General features: G+C 42.9%; 1 protein-coding gene across 1 annotated transcript in view; it reads right to left on the reverse strand.

Annotated features, from left to right (window-relative positions):
• LOC126988049 (protein Skeletor, isoforms B/C-like) overlaps window positions 1-25,597 on the reverse strand; it is a 95,473-nt gene extending 69,876 nt beyond the window's left edge. Inside the window, exon 1 of the mRNA XM_050845842.1 lies at window positions 25,463-25,597. Within this exon, the coding sequence (XP_050701799.1) occupies window positions 25,463-25,529 (67 nt within the window). The 5' untranslated portion in view covers window positions 25,530-25,597. The remainder of the gene's footprint in view (window positions 1-25,462) is intronic.
• Between the last annotated feature and the right edge of the window lie 1,382 nt (window positions 25,598-26,979).

The following is a 26,979-nucleotide window of genomic DNA, read 5'->3' on the forward strand; positions in this document are numbered from 1 at the left end:
TATTACATACAACATCTTCACTACCATCATCACCACTATTACACACCACCTTCACCACCATCACCATCACGGAATCCCCCTTCTCTCACCACTGCGACACACCCTCACCACAAACACCATTTTCGTCACCACTTAAACACTCTCACTGACTCACTACAAACACCACTTTTTTTTTCATCACCAAATCTTATGTCACCATCAAGTCCTGTCACCACCAACACCACCACCGCTGCCTCTATCACCACCATTACATCAGAACAACCACCACCATCTCTTCAACACCAATATCACCAAAATTCCTCCAAAAAAAAAAAACACCCACAGATCGAGTACACCGCCCTGTGCAAATGTGTGGGAACCTTATTCAACATTACTGACCTCTCTCTCTCTCTCTCTCTAGGTACGTTTTTAATTTTATACCGAACGAGGACGCGAATATATATCGATTAAATAATTTGTTTAAATCTCTGTTTGCTTGGGTATCTTTGTCTACAGCTGTTTATCTATTTGTTTGGTAAAGTCTCCTTCTCCTTCTCCCTCTCCCTCTCCCTCTCCCTCTCTCTCTCTCACACACACACTCTCATTTCCCCGTCACTTTGCCCTCCATACCCCATCCAACCTCCTTTCCTCTCGCGACCCGACCCCACACCACCACCACCACCACCACCACCGTGCCCTGCTCCTGCCCCTGCCCTGCCCTGCCCCCGTGGACCCGCTCAGGCGTGCTAGGTGACCCACAGCCCCAAGGTCACCACTAAACTCCGGGGTCACTTTCTCCTTACGGATCAGGGAATGGCGGCGATATTGCAGTTGTGTCGCGCGGAATGCGGTCGACTGGACGGTCCGCAGACTATGGGGAACACCGACGCTGCATTGGCGCTGGGAACGGAGGGACGGTGGGGGTAGGGACGCGTAAGAGGCTTGGGAGACTCGTAAGTAGGGTCGGCAGCAAAGTTAGAGGGATCAGGGAACTTGTGAGACTCGATAATGGGGTTGGATGACTCTTAATAGACCTGCATTGACTCTGGAAACGGACTCGGGGTTGGGACGCGTAACAGGCTTCGGAGACTCGTAAGTAGGGTCGGCAGGAAAGTAAGAGGGATCATTAGACTTGTGAGACTCGATAAGGGGGTTGGATGACTCTTAATAAATCTGCACTGACTCTGGAAAGGGACTTGGGTTCGGGACGCGTAACAGGCTTGGGAGACTCGCAAGTAGGGTCGGCAGCAAAGTGAGGGAGACGAAAACACATGAGAGACTCGATAAGCGGGGTGGATGGATCTGCACTGGGTCTGAAAACGGACGGTCGGGGTTTGGGAGGCTTCGTTGAACAGAAAGCAAGATGGGTCAGGGGATTTGGAATACTCATTAAGGGTCTGAGGAGTAGGTTTTAATCTGAGATGAGTTTAGGGTCTATGGGTCTAGTTAAGGGACTGGAGAGGGCCTACAGGACTCAATAGAAGGACTGGAAAACAAAGCATTCTAGGGAAAGGGACAGTTGGAAGGGTGAGGAAAGCGGGGATAGAGGACAGCTGGGGAACCGTGTGTACCTTCAGGGGTTGTAGAGGACAGGTACGAAGAGGGAGACAGGCTCAGGTGTGCAATTGACAGGAGGTGCGTGCGTGGGACAGGTGGAGGTGTGTACTGGACAGGTGAAGGGGGGGACGGGGGCACAGGTGGGGTGATGGAGAAGGTGAGGTAATGAAAGCCAGGAGTGGAGGTGCAGGAATGGCTTAAAGGGGAGTGAGGGGACAGAGAGAGGCTGGGTAGTGAGAGTGAGTTTGGAAGCTGCAGGTAATGGGTGTGGGAGGGGGGAAGAAGGGGAGGGTACTCTTGGAAATACTCTCTCTCTCTCTCTCTCTCTCTCTCTCTCACACACACACACACACACAGACACACACACACACACACACACACACACACACACCTTCGTTTATGTCATTAATTAAAGTCACCTTTCCACTTAATCATCACAATTTTTTTTGTCGCAATATTTTTTTTTTTTTACTCATCTTAATGCAACTTTTCCTCCCTTTCTACAATATATTTTAGATCACCAATCATTATCATTATTTTCTTATTCACACACACATTTCTTAAACACACACAAAACACACACTTTTCATCACTTTACATCGTCTACTTTCCCGTAAATAAACAAAAAAATTATAAAAAAATAACATCACTGCCCTTTTCATTGAGTTTTAATCGTTATGGTATTAAATCCTCAACCGTTCGCTTCATATAATCACCTTCTCTTAAACCCGACCTATAAAAATCTATATTATTACTCTTAACCTTTCCCTGCACGCATCTAAGTTTTATTCTCCCGTACCATTCGTTCCCTCTCCACCGCCAAATTAATTAATTACCGCCAAGTCTGAAAATATTATTAACGAGATGAAAAACCTAAAAATAATACTGACGGGCCATTACGGAGTGCTAATGATTATGATGATGGTGATGAAAGAGAGGAGAGAAGAGGAGGAGGAGAGAGAGAGAGAGAGAGAGAGAGAGAGAGAGAGAGAGAGAGAGAGAGAGAGAGAGAGAGAGAGAGAGAGAGAGAGAGAGAGAGAGAGAGAGAGAGAGAGAGAGAGAGAGAGAGAGAGAGAGAGAGAGAGAGAGAGAGAGAGAGAGAGAGAGAGAGAGAGAGAGAGAGAGAGAGAGAGAGAGAGAGAGAGAGAGAGAGGAGGAAGGGGAGAGGGAAAGGGAGAGAGAATGCGAGGGGAAGGGGAGGGGGAAGGGAAGGGGAGTGGAGGAGGGGAGAAATGGGAGAAGGGAAGGGGCGAGAATGGATGAAGGGATAAGAAGGTAAAAACAGGGACGGAAAGAGAAGGGAAGGAGGAAAAAGGGACGGAGAGAAATCGAATGGAGAAGAGAAAGAAGAAGAGGGAAAATAAGAAAATAAAGAGGGGAAAGGGGATATAAGTGAAGAGGAAAGAGGGTGGAGATGCGAGGAGAGAAGAGAGGAGAAGGAAAGGCAAAAGGGGAAGGAGAAAGACGTGAAGAGGGCAGAGGTTGGAGAAGAGAGGAAAGAGAATGAGAGGAAGGAGAGAGAAAAGAGGAGAGAGGGGAAGGCAAGAGTCATTCAGGTGTGCTAAACAGGTGTGACAGGCAGGTATGACGGCCAGGTAACCATGACGGACGCTGCTGCTCCTGTCTCACGGACGGACGGGCTGATTGGACAGACGGACGGGCGGGCGGAGTGACGGACAGGGGTCAGCGGAAGGCGGAGCAAGAACCGTCACCGTCCGACCTCAGTGATTGGATGAACGTAAGGGGGATGGGGTGAAGAGGTGGGAAACTATGCTAATTTAAAGGTGGGTGGCTACGGGTGGACTGTCAGTGAAGAACGTAATGGCATAATATGTCGAGCTGAAACCAAGCGAAACCAAGATGAATATAAATAAAGAAAAGGAAAGAAAAGAAAAATAAAGAAAATAAGAACTGAAATCAAGGGAGAACACACAACTAAAGAAGAAAAGACGAAAGAAATTAAAGAAAACATAAAAGATAAAGGAAATAGGAAAGCAAGTCGCGTCAAATCAAGTCTTCTCTTACAAGCAAAACAACAGAGGTGAAGGTGAGCAAGGAGGGTGGATATGGGTGGAAAATCATTGGAAAACGTAATATCATAAGAAATAAAAGCTGAAATCAAGCGAGGAAGGCAAAACAATAGAACGTATGTCACTTCAAATCACGTCTCCGCGCACTGGCAAAAGAAAAACGGTGATGGAGGTGATAAAGAAGTGACTACAGGTGGAAGATCATTGGAAAACGTAATGCCATAAGAAGTGAGGCTGAAATCATGCGAGGAAGACGAGACAATAGGAAAATAAGAACGTATGTCACTTCAAATCACGTCTCCGCGCACTGGCAAAAGAAAAACGGTGATGGAGGTGATAAAGAAGTGACTAGAAGTGGAAGATCATTGGGAAACGTAATGCCTTATGAAGTGAAGCTGAAATCACACGAGGGAGACGAGACAATAGGAAAATAAGAACGTATGTCACTTCAAATCACGTCTCCGCGCACTGGCAAAGGAAAAACAGTGATGGAGGTGATAAAGAAGGGTGACTACAGGTGGAAGATCATTGGGAAACATAATGCCATAAGAAGTGAAGCTGAAATCACGCGAGGGAGACGAGACAATAGGAAAAGGAGAACATGCGTCACCAAATCAGGTCTCCGCACATTGACAATAAAACAGAGGTGGAAGGGGACACAGAAGGGTGGATACGGGTGGAAAATCAGAGGAAAATAATGTCATAAGAAGCAAAGCAGAAATCAAGAGAGAAACTGAAGACAATAGGAAAATAAAGACGAAAATATACTCGATTCAGATCTCCGCACACAGACAAAAACAAAAGACGAAGAAAAAAGTGGAAAAGAAGGGTGGATACTGGTGGATGACAGGTAGAAAACGGAACCATAAAGAGTAAGATGAAAAGGGAGAAGGGGAGAAGGCGAGAATGGGGGAAGGGATAAGAAGGTAAAAACAGGGACGGAAAGGGAGAGAAGGAAAAAAAGGGAGGAAAGAGAAATCGAAAGGAGAAGAGGAAGAATAAGAGGGAAAAAGGGGTGCTTGTGGAGAAAGAAGGGAAGAGAGGGAAAGAGGATGGATAGGAGTGGGGAGAGGGAGAAGGGAATGAGAAGGAGAGGGGAGAGAGGGAAGAGAATGGGGTGAGAGGAAAGAGGAAGGCGAGAAACGAACACAAAAACAAATGAACGTCACGTCAAATCATATCTCCAAACAAATGAACATCACGTCGCATCAGATCTCCGCGCACAGGCAAAAAATCTAATCTAATACCCTTTTTTTAACACTAACCCATTACGAAACTGACTGAGAATAACCAAAAAATAAATGACCTTCCATCTTTCCTCTTCCCAACAACGTAGAGAGAAAGAAAAAAATGGTCACTATAAACTACAACCAAAAAAACAAGACGGGGGGGAGAATAAGTGGAAGGAAAGCACATAAAAAGGGAATCCAATCTCATGCCTGTCTGATTGGAACGACGCGGAACATTAACCTGATGTAGAATCTGATCCTGTTTAGTGTTATGGCGGAGACGGGTGACGCTTTAATCCCTAGTAACGACGTCTGGTGTGCTAAGATGGATACGTTATGGGCGGAAAAAGCCTGGTAAGTTTCGTTTAGTCGGCGCAAAAGGATTTATAGAAGTCGTTACGGGCGGAAGGAGTGACAGGTTGGATGGGTACTTTATTGGAGGAACGAATGACAGGTTTGCGGTCCATATTCTTAAACGTCTCCGGTTCCCACTACGACTTTTTCCAAGGCTACGGAGGGGACTATATAGCTTGGTTTTCATGGGTAGTTTTCCAGTTCAAGGTGGAGTCGGGTAAAACTATCACTAGGATCACAAAACAGCCAATGAAAAACCCAGGCGACTTTACAAGAGGCTTTTTAAATAGGGGAACTGAGGAGCTGAGATGTTTATAAATACTGACTTATGTGTAGAGTCGCAAACGCTACACACGAAGATACGTTAGAGTAGGCAACAGTTTCTTAGATGAAGCAGAATGCCGTCAGAAATTTCGGCGCTACCCTAGAAAGCAAGGAATCTCTCACTTCGTTTTGTAAATAATATTATAAAGAAACTCTCATCGGCGCTATAGGAATGGTCATAGACGGAAAAAAATGGCATCACTATTGAAATACATAATCTCGCACTTGGTTTTGTAAATAATGATATGTACAGAAACTTGTGTATGGATGCCACTCTCTTATCGGCGCTACAGGACTGAATATAACTAGAAAAATACAAATCCTTTTATTTTTTTAGCTACACGTCAAAAAGTAGGTCAGAAGCGAAGGTACGGACACCTGAAATACTGGGTCACACAAGACACCTGCTTCCCCAAGACGTAGATTCTCGAGTTCTTGTTATTCCGAAGCTTGGCAGTGACGCGCAACAGACTGGACGATAACATACAACAGGCTGTAAAGACTGGCTGCGAGGCGAACGTTAAGATAGTGGCAAACGGTACAATGTGGCGGCGTGTCGGTCATACAAGACATCTGTTCACTGCACTAAGAGACGCCAGAGAGAAACGAGACATGTACTGCGCTGAGGAGAGAAACGACGCACTAATACGATGTTGCAGTTAGAAAGAAACGACACACATCTACGGTAATGCGGATAGAAACGACTGTGAATTGAAACGACAGAGATATGCAGCGCTGAGGGTAGAAACGACACATAGAATAAGGTGCTGTAGGTAGAAACGACACACATTATTATACGGTGCTGTTGGTGTAAACTGGAAACGACACATATACACCGAGCTGTGGCTTATAACGACAGACACATACGGTGCTGTGAATTGAAATGACACACACATACGCACGCTCATGCCTTTCAGAAACTAACCGTGACCTTCAAGACTTTTTGGGACGCAGGACACGTTTCCCACGGCGACCATGATGAGGGAGGGGCCGGGGTGTGACGGGGAATCGCCTTGAGGTCAGTGTTTAAGGTGAATTATGTTGCAGTGATTCACGTAACGATCTGTGCTGTGGTGGAGGGTAGAGAGACCTTCCCCTCGTCACCCTCAGCGCAAGCCTCGACCGCCGGCCTTCAGCGCCACTCAAAGGACGGAGTGTGCGAGTCGGTTCACCTTCAGCTCGTCAGAGAAGGAAAGAGAAATATACTTTTTTTTTTTTGGTGTGTAACGAGTTTCATCAGCCATTTTCCTCCTTTTTTTTTTCTCTCTCCGTTATACTTTTTTTTTAAAATTTATCGTTATCTGTATTGTAATTTTTTTAGCCATGATTATTCTACTTTTATCTAATTTTACCTTCCAAGTTTATATTACACATTTTCAATATAATAATGATTAGCTTACTTTTCACTACGTCATTATTTTCTATTGTTATTCTTTCCATCTTATTTTTTCTATAAACTGACTCGTAAATCTATAAAAAAACAAAGAAGAATTTAAATAAGTTACTTTTACATTATACTTCCTTCACTTTTCACTACGTCATATTTTTCATCATCATTCTTTTCATCTTCTTAATTTACCTTTTCCTATCAACTACCTCATTCATATAAAAAAACAAACTAAAAATCTCAATAAGTTACTCCCCTTACACAAGTTCGCAGCGCTACCGAAGTATTACAGACACGACGCAACACACCACTCGCCCGGCTGACCTTCGCTTGTCATCATCGGAGAAACTCAGAAGAAAACGCTCACGCAGGAACAGATTAGAAAGTGAGTGATAGGGCGCACACTCACGGCGGGCCACGCAGCGCAGGTACGAGTGATGGGCGGCCTCCACGCACGGCGGCACCCCAACCAGAAATCATCGACACTGTTGCTGAGTGAGGCCGGGCGGCGACCATGCACACTGCTGTCTTACCCCACCTTACTAACCATACTTATCTCAGGCAGTAACCCATTCTGTCTTACCCTAGCTCGACCTAACCTAACCTCACCACTCTCACCCAGAATATAATATGTCCTAACCTAACCCCGCCACTCTACCTTACTACCCAAATTTATCTAAGCCATAACCTATCCCTGTCTTACCCCACCTTACTAACCGTACTTATCTCAGGCAGTAACCTATTCTGTCTTACCCTAGCTAAACCTAACCTAACCTCACCACTCTCACCCATAATATAACATGTCCTAACCTAACCCCGGCACTCTACCTTACTACTCAAATTTATCTAAGCCATAACCTATCCGTGTCTTACCCTACCTTTCTAACCGTACTTATCTCAGGCAGTAACCTATTCTGTTTTACCCTAGCTAAACCTAACCTAACCTCATCACTCTCACCCATAATATATCATGTCCTAACCTAACCCTGCCACTCTACCTTACTACTCGCTAGCTCGACCTAACCTAACCTCACCACTCTCACCCATAATATAACATGTCCTAACCTAACCCCGCCACTCTACCTTACTAATCAAATTTATCTAAGCCATAACCTATCCTGTCTTACCCCACCTACTAACCGTACTTATCTCATGCAGTAACCTATTCTGTTTTACCCTAGCTAAACCTAACCTAATCACTCTCACCCATAATATATCCTAACCTAACCCTGCCACTCTACCTTACTACCCAAACTTTTCTAAGCCATAACCTATCCTCTAATATCCTAGATCATCCTAGCCTAACTTAGCGAGGCACAGCCATAATATATAAAGTCCTAACCTAGCTCAGCTTCCTAACCTAACCTAACCCAGCCATAACCTATCCTCTTATCCTAGCTCAACTTAACTTAGCCTGACCACACTCAGCAATAACCCATCCTATCCTAACCTAGCTCAACCTAACCTAATCTAACCACACTAACCATCCAATAGGTATTCATATTTGGTGTTCAAAGGGACAGATCAACAGTAATATTAAAGTCAACCTAACATAATCTAAGCTACCCACTATTACCATTCAATACGTATTTATATTTGCTTTCTTAGGCGTTCAAAAGTGAAGATCAACAATCCTAATCTAACCTAACCTAACCTCTCTTGCCATTCACGCGGTATAAATATTTGCTCTTTATTCAGTGTTCAAAAAATAAGAAAATCAAGAATGATATAGTCATGACACACACACACACACACACACACACACACACACACACACACACACCCCAAAGACCTTGACGTTACGCTGTGGGAGAAACTAAAGAAGCCAATACGTTATAGATGTGTCTTTCATAAGAGCTTGACAACCACTGACGTGCATCGGACCGGAAGAGGAAAAAACGAGCACTAACAACGAATTACTTGTGACCTCGAAAGCGAAGAAATCAGGAAGTCGTATTTTAAATCATTGATGAGAGGAAACAATGGATGTGTTCACCCTAACCTTCCTCGAAAGAGATAGATAGAGAGATAAATAAGTTGATAGATAGAACGAGAAGAAATAATAGACGGAAAAAAAAAAAAATGTATTTGGAACGTAGGAAGAGATAAGAGAGAAAGAAAGAATGGAGGAAGAAGAGAAGGAGAACCAGAAGAAACTAAGAATAAAAAGCTAGAGAGAGAGAGAGAGAGAGAGAGAGAGAGAGAGAGAGAGAGAGAGAGAGAGAGAGAGAGAGAGAGAGAGAGAGAGAGAGAGAGAGAGAGAGAGAGAGAGAGAGAGAGAGAGAGAGAGAGAGAGAGAGAGTGGGGGGAGGGGGGCCGTATTGGTTACCTGGGCGGCTGACAAACACAGGTGACATTAAATTAAAAGAACGCGTGATATTTTTTTTTCTCGTCCACGTAAAAATAAATCAATAAAAAAGAAAACCAGTTACACGATACAATTTTTCTCCACATTATTATTATTAGTAGTTTTCTCTTTTTTTCTTCCTTTTTTGTGTATGCTTTTCCTATTAGTATCATTATCGCTATCGTTATTATTACCACTATTATTACCATCAACTATTATCACCTTTTCCTCGTAAATAAAATGTATAATCAGCCTTTCATCTTTCATAATAATACCTGGATCCTTTTCTTTACCAATTAACCGCCTCACCTGTAATCACTCAAAACCCCAACGACATCGAATTCACCAACAAACATCACCAGAACCCACCCTAAAAATAACACCCACATCGACCTTAATTAATAGAAGCCACCAAAAATACACACCAAATCACACCAACAAAACAAGCTTGACACGCCTCCTCCTTCCCTTTTAATCACCCTTCCTTCCCCTCGCCGCCAGTGCTTGTGTCTATAAAACTTACCAGACACAACACAGGGCCAAGTACACAGGTCTAAAACTCCCCCAATGAATAAAAACGAAGCGAAACAGGCGTGGCTATAAAAGGAGGAGGGGGTTTGGGAGCGTGTTGAATGTCAATAAGTGATGGGGCGAGGCGTCACTCTCGTGTTGGTGATGCAAAACGGAAAACTTCATCACCTTCTTTTGCGCGGGAGATTGATGATGTGGGTGTGGGTATGGTGAGGTGATGGTGTCGTGGGTGTGGTGATAGTGATGCTGAGAACGTAGATGTGGGTATGGTGTGGTCTGATGATGGTGAGGTGTGTGCGTGTGGTGTGAGTGTGCTGGGTCAAGGGTTACAACAAAGGCGATATAAGTACAGTGCTGAGAATTAGCCAGCAGGATAGAACACGCAGTAATGGACTTAAATTAGAAAAGTATAGATTTAGGAGGGGAATAGGCAAGCATTGGTTTAGTAATAGGGTGGTGGGGGAATGGAATACTCAGCAATCACATAGTTAGTGCAGGAACGATAGCTTGTTTTAAGAGTAGACTTCACGGACGAGGATAACAGGTGGTGGTGGGGGGTAATTCTGGACCTACCCTGTGTAGGCCATTAGGTGTGAGGTGGTGTGGGTGTGGTGAGATGGTGTGGGTGTGGCTGTGCATTGTGGAGGGGGTGGTCAGGGCCAAGGCACAGAGAGGGGGAGGAGGGAAAGAGGGGGGTGGTGAAGAGCGAGAAGGGGAAAAGAGGAAGAGGAGAATATATCAAGGAAGGAAAGCGGAAAATGGAACAGGCGGCGATAATGGACAAAGAGAGGGAAAGGGGATCAGAAGGGGAAGAAAGAGTAGGAAAGAGGGAAAGCGTGGAAAAGGAGAGGGGAGAAGGATGCAGGGGACGATAGGAGCATGACAGCAGAGGATAAGGGAGAAAGGGAGAGGTTAGAGAGGAGGGGGAGGCCGCAAGAAAGATGAAGACAGGAGGAAAAAAAGAAAAAGGGGTGAAAAAAAGGGTGAAGGAAATAGTGAAGAAAAAGGGGGTGAAAGAAAGGGGGTGAAGGAAAAGGGTGAATTCGATAAAACACGGCATTCAAAAACACTAATTCTGACAACGCAAAAAAAAGAAAAAAAAAAAGGTGAAGGAAAAGGGGGTGAAGGAAAGGGGTGATGGAAAAGGGTGAATTCGATAACGCAGCATTCAAAGACTTATAACCTTGACAACGCAAAAAGAAAAAGAAAAAAAAAAGAATGCACGTTAATAAAATTGTAAAGAAAATAGACTTCCAAACAGAGACATTTTTTCTTCTATATATTTGAGGTTCATCTGGTCTGGCCGCGGGCGAGGGACCAGGAACTGCGTCATTATGAGCACAGCGAGACAACGCCGTGAAAAATAGCGCCGTGAATCAAGGGTAACCTTCGGACACCTCAAACCACTACCAACGCGTCACTAGCGGACCGTGCGGGAGGGGAAGGTGGGGGGATGGAAGGGGGGAGAACGGGGAAAGGGCGAGGCAGGAAGGGGAGGGGCGTGGGACGGGCGGGGAAGGGAGGGGATGGGGTGGGAAGGGATGAGAAGGATGACGGAGGGAGTGGGAAGGGAAGGGAAAGACGGGGAAGGGAAAGACGGGGAAGGGAGTGGGAAGGGAAGGGAAAGACGGGGAAGGGAGAGGAAGGGAGGGGAAGGGAGTGGGATGGGAAGGGAAGGGAGTGGGAAGGGAAGGGAAGGACGGGGAAGAGAAGGGAAGGACGGGAATGACGGGGAAGGGAGGGGAAGGGTGAGGAAGGGTCGGGAAGGGTGGGGAAGGGTCTGGAAGGAGGGGGAAGAAGGGGGGAGGGAGGGGAAGGATGAGGAAGGGAAGGACGGGGGAAGAGAGGGGAAGGACGGGGATGGCGGGGACGGACTCAGAAGTTGGGGGATGAAAGGGAAGCAGGGGGAAGGGAAGGAAATGACGGGGAAAGAACGGGAAGGATGGAGAATGGAGGGGAAGGAGAGGGAAGGATGGAGAATGGAGGGGAAGGGTCGGGAAGGAGGGGGCGGGTGGATAATCGTATTGGGACCACGTGAACAAGCCTTGAGGTGTGTATGTCGTGTCTTGAGAAGCGAGGTCAAGGGGATGGAAATAACATGACACGTGATTTTCTGAGAGGCGGGAAGGAGGAACTGCATAGGCTGACGTGGGTAAGAATACGAGGAGTAGAGGGGACGACCAAGCCTTGTGTTGTATGTATCATGTACTGGGAAGGAAAGTCAAGGGAATGGAAATAACGACGATCACGTGATTGCCTTGGACGCGGGAGGAAGACACTGAGGTGAGGTTGACGTAGGTAAGAATGATAATTATAAGGGACAGCATACACCCCTTGACATAAAGAGGAATGAATATATATATATAAAGCGAATGTAGCGATAAGAAAATGAAAAACGAAGAATAATAGAAATGAACGTATATGAAGCGAATGTAGCGATATACATAGAAAGAAAACTAAGTGAATCAGTGAAAGGAAAGAATGAGACCGATTGAAACCTTTTTGACATAAAGGCTTTTCTAAAATACTACTTAGTCACGGATAGGGGATTAAACACTAACGAGCTACAGAAAAAAAATAACATTGTAAAGACGTAAGTCCCTCCCTCCCTCTGAAGAAGCCAGCAGTATGTTACGGAGGAGGAGCCGGGTGATGGAGCAAGGAACATCTGGCACGTGACGTAACAACACCAGGCAACACGTAACACCTTGAAAGTAACGCAAAAACTATGTAACGGGGCCTTCCTTCCTCCCTCCCTTCGGTGTGACAGATGGCGCCCCGAGTGTGTCTGTCTGTGTATCTCTGTCTGTCTCTTTCCCTCCCTCTCTCACAGACCCACGGACGGAAAGGTAACAAAAGGGAGGAAACAAAAGCTGGGAAACACACACTTGAGGGAAAAAAAAGGATTGGAGGAAACGCGGCATTTGGTGAGGAAGCAGGAAGGAGGGGAGACGCGAGTGGAGGAAATGCCAAAGACGAGCGAAGGACATGGAAATCACCTTACCGTCCCCCCCCCTCCCACACACACACACAGAGAGGGAGGGTGAGAGAGACGGAGAGAGAGCCCTCAATCTACATATCTACATAACTAGAAAAAAAATAATAACCACCACAACGACTACAGTCCGAAGTTCTCCTCACACGCACCTTCACCACCACCACCACAGCCGCCAATTAACATGTTTTATTTCACCGCAGAAGACGAGGAGGAGGAACCGAAGGAGGGGACGCAGGAGGAAATTAAAGACCCGAAGACCTATTACGGTACGACAACTTCTTCCCCACCGGCGGCAGCGCGTGTAATGTAAACAAACAAGCCGTCTACTCCGCTGCCAGACGCTCGTAAAAATGGGTAATGGGTGTTGTCTCTGCCTGATAGTTTCTACGAAGGAATAAATAACATTGTAATATATTCTGCCATTTGGTCACGTGTGTGAATGTGAAGGTAGTGGTGGGTTGTTGTTTTTTGTTTGGTTTGTTTATAGAAATGTATGAATGATTAACTAACGGTGAGGGTGGGGAAGGAGGTTGTTTGTTTGTTTGTGTGTGTGTGTGTGTGTGTGTGTGTGTGTGTGTGTGTGTGTGTGTGTGGGTGGGTGGGTGTGCGCGCGCTTACTTACATTAATTTTCACAGGATTGAGTAAAGCTCGTACTACCCTCCATTTCAGTACATTTGAATCATACCATTCCGTAACCTTATACATACATTAAGAAAGCAATCTACTCACGAACATTTACCGGTCTTTATTTACTCTCTGTACATGACCTTAGCTAACTGAGAGTACGCAATCGTCGCCTCAGATTAGTGTCAAAGTCAAATTCATAAGAAGGAAACGCATCTATCTAAAGAAAACATTTTGTCTAATTATATTTACCCATCTTCATATTCTCCCTAAACTAACCCAGCTTAAATGATCAAAAGAAAGCAGGCGTCAGCTCAGATCAGCATTCAATACATCAACAGGGAAGTAGTTATATTATCCTACGAAAGCAGTTTACTCAAGAACATTATCCTTCATATACTGCACGCACAGCAGCTAACGTAACCACATCTTTCTTGACTGCCCAAGGGAATGTTACCTCCAGACAGGACGCATCAAACACACCACACGACAGAGAAGCGGCGACTTTTTAATTCTAGGAAGCAATTAATTCAAGAACATTTCCCATTCATATGCTTCACGTGCCCGAAGTCAATCTAACCCAATCTTTCTTGACACCGCAAAACAAAACAAAAAAAATGTTTACTCAATATGGAATTCTTCAACGCCATCACACAAGGAAGCAGCGAATATATCTTCAAGGCAATCTATTCAAGAACACTTTCCTGCATATACTTCTCGTGCCCGAAGCCAATCTAACCCAATCTTTCTTGACACCGCAATAAATGTTTACTCGATATGGAATTCTTCAACGCCATCACGCAAGGAAGCAGCGAATATATCTTCGAGGCAATCTATTCAAGAACACTTCCCTTCATATACTGCTCGTGCCCAAGGTAACGCAACGTATAATCTTTCCTGACAGCACAAAGAGACGTAACTCAGGACGAGGCATCTACGTCACCACACGACAGAGATGAGCGAATTTATTATCAAGGAAGCAATTTATTCAAGAACATTTCCTTCATTTGTTCCACGTACCCAAGTTTACCTAATCTAATCTTTCCGGACAGTACAAGGAAAGGCTGACTCAAGATAGGATTCATCAACGCCAAAACACAAGAGAAGAGCGTATATATATTTAAGGGAGCATTAAGGAAGATCTGACCATCTTCATTGTGTATGCTTCCCGTGTCTAACTTAATCTTTCCAGACAGCGCTAAGAAATGTTAACCCAGTGCAATCCATTAACGCTACCACACGATCGCGATAACAGGATTTCATTTTTAGTACAGCATTTGACTCAAGGAAAACCGCCCATCTTCAAAGGTCTTCCTGTGTTTAACTTTATCTTTCCTGACAGTGCAAGGAAACGTTAGCTCAAAACAGCCCATCATCACCCCCACACGACCACTAAAACATGAATTCATTTTTCAGACAGCATTTAACTCAAGGAAAACTGACCACCTTCAAAGTACTTCCTGAGTTTTATTTAATCTTTCCTGACAGTGCAAGGAAACGTTAGCTCAAAACAGCCCATCATCACCCCCACACGACCACTAAAACACGAATTCATTTTTCAGACAGCATTTAACTCAAGGAAAACTGACCACCTTCAAAGTACTTCCTGAGTCTTATTTAATCTTTCCTGACAGTGCAAGGAAACGTTAGCTCAAAACAACTCATCATCACCCCACCAACACGACCTCTAAAGCATTAATTAATTTTTAAGACAGCATAATTTTTTGGACAGCATTTGATTCAAGGAAAACTGAGCATCTTCAAAGTGCTTCCTGAGTCTTATTTAATCTTTCCTGACAGTGCAAGGAAACGTTAGCTCAAAACAACTCATCATCACTACCTCACGACCACTAAAACACGAATTCATTTTTCAGACAGCATTTGGCGCAAGGAAAACTGACCACCTTCAAAGTCTTATTTAATCTTTCCTGACAGCGCAAGGGAACACTAACACAAGACAAAATTCATCACCACCACCACACGACATCTAAAGCACGAATTCATTTTTAAGGCAGCATTTGATTCAAGGAAAACCGCCCATCTTCAAAGGTCTTCCTGTGTTTAACTTTATCTTTCCTGACGGGGCAAGGGAACGTTAGCTCAAAACAACTCATCATCACTACCTCACGACCAATAAAACACAGATTCATTTTCAAGACAATTTTACTCAAGGAAAACTAACCATCTTCTAAGTTCTTCCTGCTTCTACCCTAATATTCCTGACAGCGCAAGGGAACGTTACCTCAACACAACATTTATCAACGCAATAGAAGGAGAGAGGAAGCTGCGAAGGCATTTTTAAGACAGCAATTCACTCCAGGAAAACCAACCATCTTCAAAATCTTCCTGTGTCTAACCTAACGTTCCTGACAGCGCAAGGGAACGTTACCTCAACACAACATTAATCAACGCAATAGAAGGAGAGAGGAAGCTGCGAAGGCATTTTTAAGACAGCAATGGCCTCAAGGAAAGCTGCCCATCTTCATTGTTCTTCCTGTCCCTCAACTAATCTTTCTAGCAGCGCAAGGGAACGCAAGCTCAACACATCATTAATCAACGTCACACAAGGACAAGGAAGCCGCGGATGTATTTGTACGAAAGCATTTGACTCAAGGCCGTCTGACCATCTTCCTCCCTTCGCAGACTTCCTACCTGCACCTCGTCACCACACGGTGTCAGTCTCCCGAGTCACCTTCAAACGATACTCACTCATTTGTCGGGAGAGAAAGTTATTAAAAGGAAGGCTAATTATAATCTCTTACGCTCACCGATTTGTTTGAATGGTAAGTTACGAGAAAGATATTATTAAAAGTTCTTACCATTCATATGTACACACGATTAATTCTACTGTACTTGAATGTTTGTTGACGGTGGTATTAAAACATCTTAACATCTTATATGCCTCCATGACGTACAATTTAAATGAATGAAAAGGGAATTAGAAGCAAATACATTTATACATTTTCCTGTACACATACACTATTTCCATTAAATTTTTTTGTCAACTTTAAACATTGTATAAAACGGTTCCTTTCCTTCTTTCCCTCTCTTTTTTCAATACACATTATCGATTATCATTTACCATTATATTTTGTTAACTATAATTGCTGAGCAAAGTCGTGCCCTGTTATCTAGTAAACAAACAAACAAACAAAAATTAAGGATCAACTATCTCTTCAACATACTCCAACACTTTAATACAAACGTCTACTTCAGCCCCACACTCGTCTGCCCATCTATCTAGTAAACGAACAAACAAAAAATAAGGATCAACTATCTCCAACGTATTCCAACACTCTCCTACAAACGTCTACTTCTGCCCCCCTCTCGTCTGCCTTGCCACGAGTGCCTCACCGTTTAGTCGCCGTGAAAGTCGCGTTTCTGTAGAAGGACAAACCCATTCAAGGGCACAACCATTTCTTTCCCACTGGCTTCCACACTCCCACCTACCTATTCACACATACTCGCGCCCCTTATACGTCCGTCCTTCCACGCGTGAATCAACTCTCAAATCCTGCTGAAAACTCGTGTCTCCGTCTGAAAGCCCGTCTGTCTATTTAAGGATCTACTGGCCCTTGACTTCGATTACTTCCCTTTGACTATATGCTAATGGTCCTTATACGTTTGTCCTTCCTCGAGTGTATTAAGTTTAAACACAGCAGTCGTGTCTCTGCCTTAGCCTGCCAGTTTATGGATTCATTCGTCCTTGGCTTCAATTACTTTCCTTTCAATATATGCTGATGGTAATTATATGTTGTCCTTTCACGGGTGTATCAAGATTAAACACAGCAAGTCGAGTCTATGTCTAAAGGCTAATCTCTCTATTTATGGATACATCAACCCTTGACTCCAATTACTTCTCTTTGACTATATAATGATGACCCTTATATTTATGTCCTTTCTTGGGTGTATTAACGTTAAACACAACGATTCGTGTCTGTGTCCAAAGGCAAATCTCTCGGAAATTTCTCTGTTCAAGGATATATTTTAGTCTTTTTTTGGTTTTCGGCTTTCATGACTTCCCATACACACTCTCCCCTTGTTCCCCTTTTGAGCTCGTCTATCCTTCCTCTCTGTTCACTATGGAAAGAAAATCGTGTGTGCGTGTATGTCCAAACTTTAAACGGAAATCTCTCTCTGTTCACGGCTATTTTGGTTCCCTGTCTCCCAATACTTCCCCATATATATTAACTCGTGCTCCCTATATTAATGTTTGTCCTTCGGCATTGTACATTGGGGAAAGAAAGTCCTATCTTTGTCTAAATTCTTAAGTCAAATCTCTCTGTTCAAGGATATTTTGGTTCCCCGTCTTTAAATACTTCCCCATATACATTAACTCGTGCTCTGTATATTAAAATTTGTCCTTCGTTATTGTACACAGGGGAAAGAAAGTCCTATCTTCGTCTAAATTCTAAAGTCAAATCTCTGTTCAAGGATATATTTGTTCTCCGGATTCTAGCATTTCAGTGATTTTACCATACACACACACACACACACACACACACACCCTTGTTCGAACCCCGTATTAGTCTGTCAGTCTTTCCTTGATATATACATTGGAGACAAAGTCGTATATATGCCAACCCTAAAGACCAATTTCTCTTTTCATGGATATATTGGTAGCTCCTGACACTTCACATATACACACACACGCTTGTCTGAGTCCCCTTATGAGTCTATCTGTCCTTCTGAGCTGTACATTGAGGAAAGAAAGTCGTGTCTCGGGTGTCTCTAGGGCCAAACCTGCCCACCCAAGGATGTGTTGGTCCCAGGCTTCCAATACTTCCTATACTTTTACCATGGCTTTGTTTGACTTCCCTGCGCCTGCGCCTCCTCCTCCTTCTCCTTCTTCTTCTCCTCCTCCTCCTTATCCTCCCTTTCCCTTTCATTAATTTCTTTGTCGTTTTTTCCTTCTTTCTTTACTCCTTTCCATCTCTTTCATTCCTTCTTTTCATTTCCGTTTCATCCCTTCTCTCTCTCTCTCTCTCTCTCTCTCTCTCTCTCTCTCTCTCTCTCTCTCTCTCTCTCTCTCTCACACTTCTAAGGCTATGAGAATTAGTATGTCAGGGTTGCTCACTACCTCTTTGTGAATAGGAGGAGGAGGAGGAGGAGGAGGAGGAGGAGGAGGAGGAAGAGGAGGAAGATAGGTAAGTGGGAGAAGAATGGAGTCGAGTGGGAAAAGGAAGAAGGAAGATTGAGGAAGTTAACAAGGGTAGACAAAGAGGAAGGAGGAGGTAGAAGAGGAGGAAGAGGATGAAAAAAAAAGGAAAGAAGAATATATGTACAAAAAGTTCGAAGCTGAGAAGGAAATCGTAAAGGAGATGAGATAGAGGGAAGAAGGAAGCTAGGAAAAAAATATGAGTAGCTTAGTGGACAAAAAAGGGAGATGGAGGAGCAGAAAAAGATGAAAAAAGAAAAGAAAAAGAAAGGAAAATAAGAAGAGATAAGAAGAGAAGATGGAAAAATTGCTACAGGAAGGAAAGTAAGTGCTTGGAGAGAAGAAAGAGAAAGAAAATGGAGAAAAAACAGAAATAAAAGAGAATGAAACGGAAAACAAAGAAATTATGGCCTGAGAGAGAGAGAGAGAGAGAGAGAGAGAGAGAGAGAGAGAGAGAGAGAGAGAGAGAGAGAGAGAGAGAGAGAGAGAGAGAGCGAGAGAGAGAGAGAGAGAGAGAGAGAGAGAGAGAGAGAGAGAGAGTCTACAACTCTGCCCTAAGCAAAATTAGTGTCGGGGTGAACTCACTTTCCCTTCCAGACGACAGGAGAGAAAGTGAACGCGTCTCTCTCTCTCTCTCTCTCTGACCAGATTTCCATTTGCCAAAACAAGACAGTAAACACGAGAATAATGATAATGTTCGAGAGAGAGAGAGAGAGAGAGAGAGAGAGAGAGAGAGAGAGAGAGAGAGAGAGAGAGAGAGAGAGAGAGAGAGAGAGAGAGAGAGAGAGAGAGAGAGAGAGAGAGAGAGAGTATTAGGGCGGTTTCTCTCAGGTCGCGGTCTTGTTTTTCTCTTTTTTTTCTCTCTCTGAGTCAGGAAGAAGAAAAAGAAGAAGAAGAAGAAGCTGTAGAAAGGAAGATGATGAAGCTAATGGAACATACGAAAAAAAAAAAAAAAGATGAAGAAAAATACAAAAAAAGGGAGAAAGCAAAAGAGAACGGCAAACAAAGGAGAAGAAAATGAAAGTATAAAAAAATAAAGAAAGGGAGAAAGAAGAAACGAAAGAAGACAATGCAAAACAAAACAAAAAAGAAAAAAAGACAACTCAGAAAGAAAACTTTGAAGACGAGATAAAACAAAAAAATACTGAAATAAGAGAAAAAGCAACAACAAAAAAAAAAAGGAAAATAAGAATAACGTAAAAAATGAAAGCATAGAACAATAGCAAGACAAATCATAACAAGACAATAACAATAGCCAAGGAAAACAATGCATATAAAAACACATTCTCTCACATTATTTTTTTTCTTTCTCTATTTCTGAGCATAAAAAAGAACGAGAGAGCGAGAGCGAGAGAGAGAGAGAGAGAGAGAGAGAGAGAGAGAGAGAGAGAGAGAGAGAGAGAGAGAGAGAGAGAGAGAGAGAGAGAGAGAGAGAGAGAGAAGGAGGGAGGAAACGGAAGAGGAAGAGGTAAAACAGGAAGGAGGAGGAGGAGGAAAGGAGGAGGAAAGAGGTAAGTTAAATGATGTAAGGAAAAGAAAGGAAGATTGGGAGGTAGAAACGGGAGAGGAGGAGGAGGAGGAGGAGGAGGAGGACCAGAAAGAGATGCAGGAAGAGGAGGAAAAAGAAAAATCAATATAAATAAAAATAAAAAAAGAAAATAAGAGAAAAGAAAGAAATGAAGAGGATAAGAGAAGGAAAGCCAAACAGGAAAATGATAATGCTATTGATGCAGAGGAGGAGGAGGAGGAGGAAGAAGGGAATGACAATGACAAATGCAAGGTAACGGAGGAGGAGGAGGAGGAGAAGGAGGAGGAGCAGTAGGAGAATAAGAAATGGAGAAACCACTTGCGAAAGAGAGAGAGAGAGAGAGAGAGAATGTAGGGGGTGACTGGGCATATATCCATACAAGGTGAGTTAAAAAGACCCATCACATCACCTTGCATCTCCTACCTGGCCTGCCCTCACCTCACGACCCCCCCACCACCACTACCATGTCTACAGCCTCTACTACTACTACTACTACTGCTGTTACTGCTACTACTACTACTACTACTACTACTATGGCTGATATAATTGATAAGTGATGCTGGTGATTGTAGAAGTAGTAGTAGTAGTAGTAGTAGTATGAATAGGAGAAAACGAAAATGGAAAAAAAAAGTTACTGAAATAGGAAGGATGAGGAGAAGAAAAAAGTAGAGCTTAAGAAATGGGGAAGAGGAAAAAATTGAGGAGGCTGAGAAGGGGAAGAAAGATAAAAAGGAGGCTGAGGAGGAGGAACAGGAAGAGGAGGAATGCGTCTCTTAAATGTTTAGTGTGTGATAAGTAGGAAGGGCAGAAAAAAATAGAGAAATTTCCAGCAAAGGTCAGAAGCAAGACGTCTTCCTCTGTATTTTTTTTGGATACACGACGAGGCTTAACACTCCCTCACTCCCTTATGCACTCCTTCCCTAACTCATACTCCTCCCCCATTCTTTCATATCACTCAAATCAATCACTCCTTCCCTCACTTATCCCCTCCTTCACTCACACTCAAGTCCCATTCATTCTCCTACTCACTCCCTAACGCACTCTCTCACTCCCTCTCTCCCTTCTCTTACCTATTAACTCACTAATTTCTTCTTTTCCTCATAATTTTACCTTGGCACGAATTAAATAAGGACCCACAAAGGAAACTTAAACGAGCTCCACCTGAATAGAATGTCGTTTTCGTTTCTGTTTTAATACTAAGAAACACACAGGTAGATAGGTAGATTGAAAGAAAGAGAAAGTTACCAGCATCTCTCTCTCTCTCTCTCTCTCTCTGCTACTATCACAACTACTGTAAGACGGTTAACTACTTTTTGTGTGTCTAGGCATCTCGATATCTTACTTTCTCTGTTCCTACTCTCTCTTTCTATTCGCCTGTCTATCAGAATCTATCCGTCTCTCTCTCTCTCTCTCTCTCTCTCTCTCTCTCTCTCTCCAAGGTCACTTAAGTCACAGTCAGAACGCATCCTTGACCCTGGAGGTGAGCAACTCTCTCTCTCTCTCTCTCTAACCATAAAAGCTAATTGCTGGAGCTCACTAACTAGATATAACGTGTGTGTGTGTGTGTGTGTGTGTGTGTGTGTGTGTGTGTGTGTGTGTGTGTGTGTGTCGACAGGAGCACAATGGCGGGAGGGGCGACACATAAGAACACTTTCACTTTATAACTGACAATAAACTAGTAATTACTTTTTTTTTCCTTTCCTCAGATTTCTTTCTTTCCCCAGCGACGGCCTTGAATAGCGAGTTTTTTCCCTCCTTCCTTCGCTCCTACCTAACAAATTTTTCCCCTCCCCCTCCTCCTCCCTTACCTGCATTATTATTGTTGTTATTTTCCCAGGTATTGTGTGTCTAGAGGTATAATTTGAGCTATTTTTCTCCCTTATCACTTGCATCATAATTAACTTTCTTCACTTGTATGGCTTTTTTTTCATCAATGTTGTTTTTTATTCATCTTTTTGCAAGACATTTTCACTTACAAAACATGTCTTCCATTCACTCACGTATATAACCACTTCTTTAAAATTTCCATTACATTCTGTTTCTGCAAGACTTTCCCGGTATAGAACCTGTTTGTTGTGCGTTAGTAAAGTTATAAATAAAAAGATAGCCCCTTCATTATAATATTGCCGTAACTTTTTTTTTCTTATATGTAGCTTTGTCAAAACTTTCGTATACTTGTTTTTTTTTTCTGTTTGCTGACCAACTCTTAAAACAAATACATTAATAACCACCTCCTTAAATGACTCTTCAATTTTTCTGGTTTTACTCTTATTTGGCAAAGCTTTCTATACTCTGTCAATTTCCCTTGTATGAATTCATCGAGTTTTGCAGGAAGTGGATAATCCTACGTTTAAGATAGTTGTCATACTGGTTACTTTTACACTTTACTCCGCTCTGAAACTGAACCCGAGTTGTTGTAAATATATATTGAAGGATGAATTTTTAACGTAAGAAAATAAGAGGAAACTTTGAGTGGAGGAACAGGAAGGGAGGAGGAGGAGGCAGTGGAGGTGAGCAAAACAGGAAAACAAGTTACCTGAAGACCTTTCTCAGGTAAACCAAACCACTCAGATGCACGCAGTAAGAAAACATTCATACTTGTTCACGCTCTTCTGTATTACGTGATTGGAAGAGGAGGAGGAGGAGGACGAGGAAGACGAGGAAAGAGAGAGGGAGGAGTGAAAGGGAGGAGGAGAGGAAAGAAAAGGAAGATGAAGTGGATAACAAGAAGGAAAGGAGAAGATAGAGAAGAGACGCGAGAAAAAAAAATAGAAGAGGAGGAGGAAGAGGAGAGGGAAGAACTGAAGAACAGACTGATCAATTGTAGAACACGTAGGGGAGAGAGAGAGAGAGAGAGAGAGAGAGAGAGAGAGAGAGAGAGAGCCCGTCTACCCTAGCTTGTAACCAATGACCTGAAGAGAGAGTTGCTCAGTTTCCCTTTTCTTTAACCCGTCTCTCTCTCTCTCTCTCTCTCTCTCTCTCTCTCTCTCTCTCTCTCTCAACCTTACGACCCCAAATGCTAGGTGAAGTGAACGCAAAAAAATCAAGTCTGTAAAATATATATTCGGAGCGAGTCGAGACAATCTTAAGCATCGCGGAATATGGAGCAACCTTTAGCGAGGCCCAGAGAGGCGCAATGTGATCCGTGGCGCTTCGAGGCAGATCAGCAAGACCCCGAAACCTGCTCGAATTGCGTCTGGGTTTGCTGTAGAAGGTAGAAAACACACACACACATATATAAAAAAAACGCACCTGGATTTGTTTTAGAAGGTAGAATAATACGAAAAACCGCGTCTGGATTTGATATTGAAGGTAGATTACGAGAAACCGCGCCTAGGGATTTGTTGTAGAAGTTTGAATATGAAAAAGTGCATCTGGGTTTGCTGTACAAAATAGAACACGAAAATCGGCTTCTGGATTTGAAGTAAAGAGTAAAATACGAAAATACCGCGTCTAGGGATTTGTTGAAGAGATAAAATGAAAAAATGACGCCCAAAAATGATAGTGTGGAACAGATAGCACAGGAACAGATGTAAACGAATCGACAGTGCTTGGGAAAAGGGTGACGAGGTGGTATTTTAAAACGGAAAGATGGAAGCAGGAAAAAAATAACTGAAGTGACTCATAAGTGGAAATACGGGAATGATTTAATGATATACGTGTAGAGAATATAAGAAACACCCAAGAACACGAGTATATAAGCCTTGTCAGTCATAGAAAAACAGACTTAGTATTATCTTAGAACTGGAAGAAGGAAATCGTATCACAAAAACAGGTAAGTATCGCTCCTGTAATAAAATAAATGTAGAGAATAGACACAAAAAAAAAAACAAGATCACACGTGTATAACTTCTTGCTGCTTCAAAAAAAACGAACGTAAAAACTATCCATGACCCCCAAAAAAGGGAATCTAAGAATACAAGCTTACGTAAGGGTCGAAACAGCTCTGTTATCTCACTTACCGGCGTGCGAGTAATAACAGCCGGGGGAAAGGAAAGAGAGAGGAAGGAAACATTACCTGAGACGATTTCGTGGAAGTTCGTATCAAGAGGACGAAGAGGAAATAGCAGAGAAGAATGATCTCAGAGGAGGGGGATTGAGTGGATGACGAAGACAACGGAGTCACTCTATTTGCTGTATAAGTGACGGTAAAAGAATGATATCAGATTGAGTGGATGACGAAGACAACGGAGTCACTCTATTTGCTGTATAAGTGACGGTAAAGAGGTGAAAGGGATCGCTTGTTAAGAAGATCGAAATATAGAAGAGAAGAATGATATCAGAGGAGGGGGATTGAGTAGATGACGATGACGACCGAATCACTAAAATTGCTGTACAAGTGGTGAATGACGGTAAAAAAGTGAAAGGGATCGCTGGTTAAGAGGACCGAAGTCTGAATCGTGAAATAAGATGAATTGACAACGCAAGAAATGAAATCGAGTAGAGGATTGAAAAAACTTATATGATTGATGTGGAAATAAAAAAAAAAAGTGAAACACCTTTAAGTAATTGACGTGGAAATAACAATTGAAAGTAAGGAGGTATTACTACTGGAAAAGCTTAGTAGAAGATTGAAGGAGGTAAGAAACAAGATGGGATCGAGTACATAGAAAAGAGAATCGAGTAGAGGATTGAAACACCTTGACGGGGAAATAACAATTGAAAATAAGGAGGTATTACTACTGGAAAATATTTAGTAGAAGATTGTAGGAGGTTAGAAACAAGATGGGATCGAGAACATAGTTGGTATATATGTAAAATCAAGCAATAAAAAACCATGATAGCGTCTTATTAAAGATGATTTAGTGGAAACACGGAAACGAGGTGGCGTGAGATCCTATATACTGAAGATTTACAGGGAAACGACACAACAAGCAGCAGAGGATGGTGGGAGAACAAGCCATTGAGAAGGAAGACAAACAACGGAATCATCACTTAATGGCACTGGCATCGTTTAGTAATTGGTAGAAAAGCAGGGAAACCATAATTTACTGATGGAATTTCTTAGAGGGGACAAAAAAGAAAGCTTAATATATAGAGATACAGCGTAGTACTAATAGAAAAAAAAGAGATGGGAGAGAAGTATATTCCTTTGCCCTACTCCCTTAGGTCAAACACACACACACACACACACTCCCGTTTTACTCTACACAGGACAACAGAAGCGCTAGTAACCAATAACTCCTTCTCGAAATTAAGGAACAGAGAAAGACGTATGATATTTTCCTTTTGCCCTACTGCCTTAGGTCACACACACACACACACACACACACACTCCCGTTAACCGCTAGTTCGCTCGCTGGTTCCCCGCGCCGCGCCGCTCCGTCAGTACCAATGCCCACCTAACACAATAAAAGCATCACAGGACTTCGCGGAAAACTTGCAACAAAAGACATAAATTTCGTCTTAGCTTACCCGAGACGAGGCAGGCCAGGAAGGCAATACACAAGGAGAGCTCCCGCATGTTCCTCGTCCCTCCCATGTTGGTGACACACTGACCAACCCGCACGCCGACTTCAGCTCTAGCCTCAAGCTCCGCCCACTCCCCTTCCCATTGGCTCCTCTCCGCGTGACGTCACGAGTGCCAGCGTATAAAGAAGCGAGGCTGGTTGACAACTATAAGAAGGTAACGTAACCAAGCCTAACGCAACAAGCTGTAACGTAACACACACAGACTGACCTAAATATAGCAAGATGCAATCCACAGCAAGAGGTAATGAATGTTAATGACGAAGGGGACTAAAAATAAACTAATGGTAAAAAAATATATATCGTTGTAACGCGTGAAAATGAGTAGAAGAATGAACAGTGATAATTATAGTGGATAATTATAGTGGAATACTGAAGCGGGAATTGCATTATATTAGTTTGAGAAAGGTGTTAATCTTAGTGTTAATAAGTGGAGGTGATAATGATGATGATAATATAAATAAGAACAAGATGATGATGATGGAGAAGACGAAGAAAAAGAAGGGAAGGTATCAGTAGTAACAAAAAAAGTAGAACAAGAAAATACAACCTACAACGAAATATAATAACAATAACAAGTGATGATGAAAAATAACAAAACTTAACTACACACACACACACACACACACACACACACACACACACACACACACACACACACTCGCTCCCCCCTTGGGCTGTGGGTCGCGTGGGGTGCTCCATGGATCAACAGCTGACCCTCCCTCCTCCTGACCCCTCCCCATCAACCTGCTATGTTGCCTTTTTTTGACTTGTATTCGACTTACTTATCAGCTCCATCACTCATCACTTTCATTTACTTCTTTAAGCTTTTTTGAGTAGTAGGTTTAGTAGTAGTATTATTAGAAGTAGTAGTATTAGTAGTAGAATTATTAGTAGTAGTAGTAGTAGTATTATTAGTATTAGTATTAGTAGTAGTAAGTAGTAGTAGTTTTGATAGTTTTAGTAGTTTTTATTGTAGTAGTAGTAGTTGTGATAGTAGAAGTAGCAGTAGTAGTTGTAGTAGTAGTAGAAGTAGTAGTAGTAGTAGTAGTAGTAGTAGTAGTAGTTGTGATAGTAGAAGTAGTAGTAGTAGTTGTAGTAGTAGTAGAAGTAGTAGTAGTAGTAGTAGTAGTAGTAGTAGTAGTAGTAGTAGTAGTAGTGATAGTAGTAGTAGTAGTAGTAGTAATAGTAGTAGTAGTAGTAGTAGTAGTAGTAGTAGTAGTAGTAGTAGTAGTAGTAGTAGTAGTTGTAGTAGTAGAAGTAGTAGTAGTAGTAGTAGTAGTAGTAGTAGTAGTAGTAGTAGTAGTAGTAGTTGTGATAGTAGAAGTAGTAGTAGTTGTAGTAGTAGTAGAAGTAGTAGTAGTAGTAGTAGTAGTAGTAGTTGTGATAGTAGAAGTAGTAGTAGTAGAAGTAGTAAATTACGTCGCACCAGTACATAGGAGCAGTAGTGTCACCTTCAGGTT

This window comes from Eriocheir sinensis, chromosome 67 (genome assembly GCF_024679095.1).
Source record: "Eriocheir sinensis breed Jianghai 21 chromosome 67, ASM2467909v1, whole genome shotgun sequence".
NCBI lineage: Eukaryota > Metazoa > Arthropoda > Malacostraca > Decapoda > Varunidae > Eriocheir > Eriocheir sinensis.